This window comes from Sinocyclocheilus anshuiensis, unplaced genomic scaffold (genome assembly GCF_001515605.1).
Source record: "Sinocyclocheilus anshuiensis isolate Anshui unplaced genomic scaffold, SAMN03320099.WGS_v1.1 scaffold167, whole genome shotgun sequence".
NCBI classification, from domain to species: Eukaryota; Metazoa; Chordata; class Actinopteri; order Cypriniformes; family Cyprinidae; genus Sinocyclocheilus; species Sinocyclocheilus anshuiensis.
Window position 1 is genome coordinate 1,650,865 of NW_015552552.1, and position 6,957 is coordinate 1,657,821.

Below are 6,957 nucleotides of genomic sequence, written 5' to 3' on the forward strand. Positions count from 1 at the left end.
GTGTGTGAGTCTCTGGGGGTGGTGCTGAAAGAACAGCTCCACTAAACACGACTTCTTAACGGTCACTTGTGGCTGATTTTCAGGAGACCCTCAGCTGGATTCTTTCTGCCAAGGGGTACAAGGGAGATATGACAAGCCACGTATCAGGAACGTTTCCATGCCGGACCGGAGCTTTGAAACCTGAGGGATATTTTGAGGCGACTATGAGAAGATGAAGAGACAAAACGTGCGGACACTCGCCTTAATTATCTGCACTTTGTCCTATTTACTCATTGGAGCGGGAGTCTTCGACGCTCTCGAGTCAAAGCAAGAGAAAAGCCACAAGAGCAAACTAGACTATCGAAAATATCTACTTATGCATAAATATAATCTCACCAGGCTTGACTTTGATCAGATTGAAAAGGTCGTGCTGCTTCTGAAGCCTCACAAAGCCGGAGTCCAGTGGAAGTTCGCCGGCTCGTTTTATTTCGCCATCACTGTGATAACGACCATAGGTAATTTTTCAATTCTAACTGGTGAACTTAATTAGTGAAGACAGCCATTAGCCTGTTGTTTTGCCTATGAGCTAATGCAATTAACTTGAGGTTTAGAAAACTTTTTATTTTTATTCTCATTTTTGTTTCACAATATTCTCTCTTACAGTGTGAATACGACAAAACGTATAGGCTACTTTTATGATAAAATGTGTTACAATTTCTTAAAGTTTTAACAATGAATCGCCTTGTTTAGTTTTATAAGATTTCTTTTTATTATTTAGATTATAGCATCATTTTAGTGCCAAATGTTTTACTGATGCTGTTTTGTGTTCGTGTGGGCGACATTGTTATTATTTCGATTATCTTAAAGGCATCGTTTGATTTTCCATTGCACCACCTGTGTTATTATCAGCATAGAAAACAACAGGTGAAATAGGTTAGTGTATTAATATGAATAGGAACTCTAAAATATAGACACAGTATTATACAGTGTTTATAGTATCCCTATAAACACTGTATTCCCATGGAGAAGTTCTGGCAACTACAGCTGAACTTTTTTTTAAACGTAGAATTAACAGGTAACTGTGTGCTTTGTGTATAAAATAAAAATTCAGTTCAATCAGATTCGAATTCAATCATGTTTATTAAGATTGCTTAAGACATAAAATGAAGCGAGATTGTAGGCTAGGATGCGACAAATGAGAACATTATAAGAAGAACGCTTCAAACAGTCATCATTGAAGTGCTTGATCCTGTGTTACTGTTCATGGTGGTGATTTCGCTCACTGCTTCCGGTGGATTAATTCAAAAATGGTCATGCATGGGTTATTTTTAAAAAGAGCACCCTACAAAATTCTAATGTATGTTTTCTCTCTGTGCTTTCATTGCATTGCATTGCTTGTGTGAACGACAATTAGGCTACAACTAACTGTATTTACCTTTAACCCGCAAAGACCACAAAGAGCTTTTAAGAGTTCAAAAACACTTGTGGGAAGTGATTATATACAACACAACATAATTTGATACACTCAGATGAAAAAAAAGGTACAGAAGCTGCCACTAAGGCTTGTACCCTTTTAAAAGGTACTAATAATATATGTACAATTTATAGTATACTAATATGCACCATTTAGGCATTAATATGCACTCCCAAGGAGTAAATAAGGTAAAAAGGTGTATCGTTTGAAAGAAAGTTTTTTTTTCTCCTGAGAGCATATCTTCAAACATCCTTCATGAAAAATATAATGAATTAAATGACTTGAATGAACCAGTTAATTTTGATGTTACCATTTTTAGATTAGCATTTTCATTTTGAAATTATGATTATTATTCATTTACATGTTCCTGTACATAAAAAGTATAGTCACACACAACAGAACATAATGGTACTTTATTTTATTGGTTGTGAATTATCATTGCCTTTGTCCGGATAAAAGTAAGAACAGCAATTCTGTAATGTTTTAGCTACATAACAGTAGATTATTCTTAAATAATTTGAACTTCATTGTCCTAATTCGCTTGTTGAAAACTTGATCCGTGAGTCTATTTGGTATCCCAATACTGACAGCTATGTGCATAGCTTTAACAAATCTCCAGGCTAATGCTGTATTAGCCTGCCCTCATTGGGGAGTTTACAGCATCATCATTACAAAATTGGGATGGCTAAGTGTAATGAACGTCTGTAATAATATTTACGGGATTTTAAAGAACATCTAGTACAAATAAGCGTGGGGTGTGTGTGTATCTGATGAATAGTTTGATGATTCTGACCAATAGCACACTGTGAAGTTATTGAAAGGCTTGTTTACCTTATTAAATTTTATTCTGACTTATTAAGAGGTTGTTTAACTGACATCCATCCCCAAAGATCACAAATGTTATTCTATGCGCAGCTGAATTATGCCAGTAAATCTCACGCTGAGTGAAACCCAAGACCTACTGACATTTTATGGTAGCTTACTCTGGTATGGTCTTCTTGACTATCCATTGTTCTACAAGTCTGAAAGATCTTCAAATGAACTTATCACTTGATACCATTACGATTACAATAGGTGAAACTTGATGTGACTAGCATGATCATAAATTAGCATACAAAAGGTAAAATAGAAGCTTTCCCGTCTAGCTGGCCAGGCATTACTCATATTATTAAAAATATACATTTTTATTGGTTTAAACAGGGGTGTCCAATCCCATTTCTGGAGATCTACCTTCCTGCAGAAATCCGTGTCAACCCTGCTCCAACAAACTTGCCTGTAATTATCAAGGCTGTGTCCGAAAGCTGAAAAATGCTGCCTCCGTAGGCAGCAAACAGAGGTAGGAAGGCATATCTGAATCCAATGATGTTACATTGGCTGCATCTGAAAGCTGAAAAATGCTGCCTTTGAAGGATGCATTCAAAGGCACGTCCAAATCCAATGTCAGCTTCACTTCCTGCCTCCTGAGATGCCTGAAGATGTATCCTTCAGGGCCTTTGATATCCGACAATCCTGTGCGTTCCATTCCATGATGGTTGAGCTAAAAAATTAAAGATGGTGTCTGAAAGTTGCATTTGGTGTTCAGTTTGTGTGTAAATATATGTTTCTGATCAACTTTTTGCACTTTTGATGTTATTTCTAGTGAGAAATTAAATATTTGCTTAGTTATCACCAAAGCTCATTCTATTTTGTTGTATAATATATCATTAAACCATTACGCTGCCTCAGAAGCATTTTGTGAGGTGCTTTCGTGTGCAAACGCTGCCTACAAAGCCATTGCCTGATATAAGGCAGCGAGGCAACAAGTCAGCAGGCTAAACTTACGGACACAGTCATCCTGTTGGCTGAGATACATCTGATCAATTTTTGAAGGCAGCATGGATGTATCTTACACAGCCTTTCATATCCCACAATCCTGTGTGTTTGATTTCGTGACAGCTTTTCTGAGCTTTATTTCTGTGAATGAAGATGGTGTCTGAAAGTAGCAGTTAATGATCAGTTTGTGTGTGAATGTATGCTTTTGACCAACTTTTACACTTTTGATGTTATTTCTAGCAAGAAATTAATATTGTAGTAATTAAATATTTGCTTAGTTATCACCAAAGCTCTCTCTATCTTATTGTAGACCACTATTATGCTGCCTCCGAAATCAGTTTCAGGAGGTACCTTTGTGCACAAATACTGCTTGCAAAGTCATTGCACAGCGTGGCAACAAATCAGCAGCTTAAGCTTTCGGACGTAGCCCAAGGCTGTGTCCAAAATCGCCCCCTATACCCTTAAATAGGGCACTCTTTGAGAGGACAGCCATTTTTAGTGGTCTCCGAAACCTTAGTGGACATCATCAAGTGTACTCATTCAATCCCACAATGCACAGCAATAACAAGTGTACAACTGATGTACACTGAACGGCGAGAGAATACCCGTAATGCACTGTAAGAGCCGCGCGCCGAATGAATTGCTGCATCTCGCCAGAAGATGGCGCCTGCAGCTGAATCATCCATCCAATCATCCATTTATTTTACAAAGTGTTTGTCATCATGATTTAGGTTTCAGCCCAAATGTTGCTGAAAAGCTGGTTCAGGCGCATTTGATTAGGGTTGGAGCTGAACTTTGAAGGAAGGTAGATCTCCAGGAACAGGATTGGGCACTCCTGGTTTAAACCATTCCAATTGATGCAGGGTCTAAAGGGGTTAAGGTCTGCAGACATCTAAGCATACAATGTCACATCAAGTCATCTATGAAAACATTGTTTTTTTTTTGGAAACTCTTATCTTGTCCTGCTCTTCTTCCCAAGGTTATGGCCATGCCGCCCCCAGTACGGATGCTGGGAAAGCGTTCTGCATGGGGTATGCGCTTCTGGGCATCCCCCTCACGCTGGTGATGTTCCAGAGCCTGGGCGAACGTATCAACACCTTCGTCCGCTTCCTGTTGCACAAAGCCAAGAAATGCATGGGTCTGCGGCGGCCGGAAGTCTCCATGGCCAACATGGTGATCATCGGCTTCTTTTCCTGCGTCAGCACCTTGTGCATAGGAGCAGCTGCCTTCTCCCACTACGAAGGCTGGACCTTTTTCCATGCCTTCTACTACTGTTTCATCACCCTCACCACCATCGGTTTCGGGGACTACGTAGCCCTACAGAAAGACAACGCTCTCCAGAATGACCCTCATTACGTGGCCTTTAGTTTTGTCTATATCCTGATGGGCCTCACGGTAATTGGTGCTTTCCTCAATCTAGTGGTGCTACGGTTCATGACGATGAACACCGAGGATGAGAGAAGAGACGCAGAGCAGAGGGCGCTGCTCTCCAAAGATAAACCAAGAGGTCCAGTTTCACGGCGTCCGGACCCTCCGAGCCCAGCCGCCGTTGGGCGAGATAAAAGGCGAGGGCTGAAGAGCGTCTACGCTGAGGTGCTCCACTTCCAGACAGTGTGCTCCTGCCTGTGGTACAAAAGCCGAGAGAAAATGGTGATCCTCCCGCAGGATATGTCCTTCACTGATGCGCTAATGGAGCAAGGAGACGTTTCGCCCCACCACTTCTTCGAACCCGGCCCCACGGGCTGCGCGTGTAACCCTCAACGCTGCTCAGCCATTAGCACTGTGTCTGCTGACCTGAGAAATATCTCACCGTTTAGGCTCTTCTCCAAGAGACGCAGCTCTGTCTGAATCACCTCACTTTCTTATACAGTCACTGTAGATTTTTAATGAGTCACATGAGTTATTTTCATAGCATTCACATAAAGATGCTTGAACGGACCACACAAGATTGAGGTGGACTGATGAAAGAGCTCTGCTAGGAGTCTTTTTACACAAACACATCTATTCTCATTCAACACTTTGATTACTATTATGAGAATTCAAATGGTCTTCTACTTCAAATAGCTCATTTACACCTTGATATGGTGCAATAGACAGTAGTTCTTTACAAAGTTTGACCAAAAACGTCTAATCTGCAATGTGGATCTATTTTGTTCAGATTAAATGTTTATGGTATAAGAAGTGTGAATTTGTTAATTTTCATTCAAGTCATTTTTTGCTTTGCATTGCAGGGTTTTGTGCTATTCATTATTGGACTGAGAACACCTTTTAAATTTCAATTCTATTCTTGAATTTGAGTTGAGTTGGAAATGAGATAGCAAACTGAATGCATAACTGCAATTTGAATTTGTACGAGGAAGTAGGCTTAAAATGAATTGAAATTCAAAGAAATTTACTTCATTTTACACAAGGAAGTAGAGCTATGGCATTAAAAACATTTAAACAGACAGACTCACAATAAATAGATAATTAGATATTTTATTTTAATAAATAAAATGCATTAAAGTTTGGTGGATGAGGGTGGAAGAACACATCATTTCATTCTATGGAAAAAAATATGAGATGGAGGAAAAAAATGATATTGCAATGCATTTCTGTTCATTCATAAAATTTTGCATGCACTCTCTAAACTGATGATGGAAATAATATGAGATAGGAGGAGAACTATATTTTAATTCCTTTGAGCAAAACGTTTCAGGGGAACGCAAAAGTTCTGTGAGCGAACACAAAGCATTTGATTATAATAATGATCATGGCCCTTTGGCGAATAAATTATCTGCGTTGAAATTCTTTGAATTACAATTCAATAAATTACTTTTCCTATCAATTCAACTTCGTGGGGGTGTGGCCAATTCAGCTCAAATTCAACTCCTTGAAAAGGAGTCAGTTCTGCAATTCTGCAATTTGCACAACCCTGTTGGATCAATAGTTTTCGCAATGTTGCGATGTTGAGAAAACCACATCTGACACTCTTTATTAAGTATACTATGATCTGATATTATTACCAGACTGCCACTCCATTACTGTAATGAGTCCTCTAAAATACGCTGTGCTAGACTTTAGTGTAACCAGCAAAATGAAACACCTATCAGGTATTTGCTGATCCAGATGGCATACCGACATGACTCCTGCTTTCTGCCCAGCTCTGTACAGTGTGTTAAAGGAATAATCTGACCTTTTGAAAGCTCCTAAAGTATATTAACCTGATGGAGGTCACGTGGAGTGATAAAACGATATTCGGATTGACAGCAGATGACTTTGTTTTTCAAAACTAGGACAGAGTAGTCTATGTAACGGGGATTTCAGAGTCAACATCTCGGCACGGCAAGTTTATTAGACTCTTGAACCTGAGGTATTTAATTACTCTTGATGTTTAGCACATAAAATTCCTTTGGAGATAAAGTATAAATATGACCTTGGTCTGAACTAGAGCTCTAGGAAAAACAGCAGTTATCGCATACGGACTCTCCAAGTGCTCTCAGCACTGATCTGGACATTGTGTCCTGTGTATCCCCCATGATTCAGAGAGGCCTTGCTGCTCAGGCTATGTTTGGCCCACACAGGAGTGTGTGCCATCTTCACATCCTGCCAAGGAGAAATCGCTTTGTGCCCAAGACTTTGCCTTTAGCTATTAAACCTGCATGACACAGTGACAGAAGGAACGCCATTACAACAAATGCCTGCATTGACCC

The 6,957-nt window shown here is 39.6% G+C and overlaps 1 protein-coding gene across 1 annotated transcript; it reads left to right on the forward strand.

Annotated features, from left to right (window-relative positions):
* Window positions 1-211: 211 nt before the first annotated feature.
* Window positions 212-5,119, forward strand: LOC107664451 (potassium channel subfamily K member 3-like). The gene is made up of 2 exons (XM_016455017.1): window positions 212-494; window positions 4,245-5,119. Exons 1-2 carry the CDS (start codon window positions 212-214, stop codon window positions 5,111-5,113), a joined length of 1,152 nt encoding a protein of 383 aa, XP_016310503.1. The 3' UTR covers window positions 5,114-5,119.
* The last annotated feature ends 1,838 nt before the right edge of the window (window positions 5,120-6,957 follow it).

What these genes read in the sequence shown, in the direction of transcription:
- LOC107664451 (XM_016455017.1), top strand. Translation starts at nt 212, where the DNA reads ATGAAGAGACAAAACGTGCGGACACTCGCCTTAATTATCTGCACTTTG. An exon ending in CACTGTGATAACGACCATAG is followed by an intron (nt 495 to 4,244) that starts GTAATTTTTCAA and finishes CTTCTTCCCAAG; the next exon opens with GTTATGGCCATGCCGCCCCC.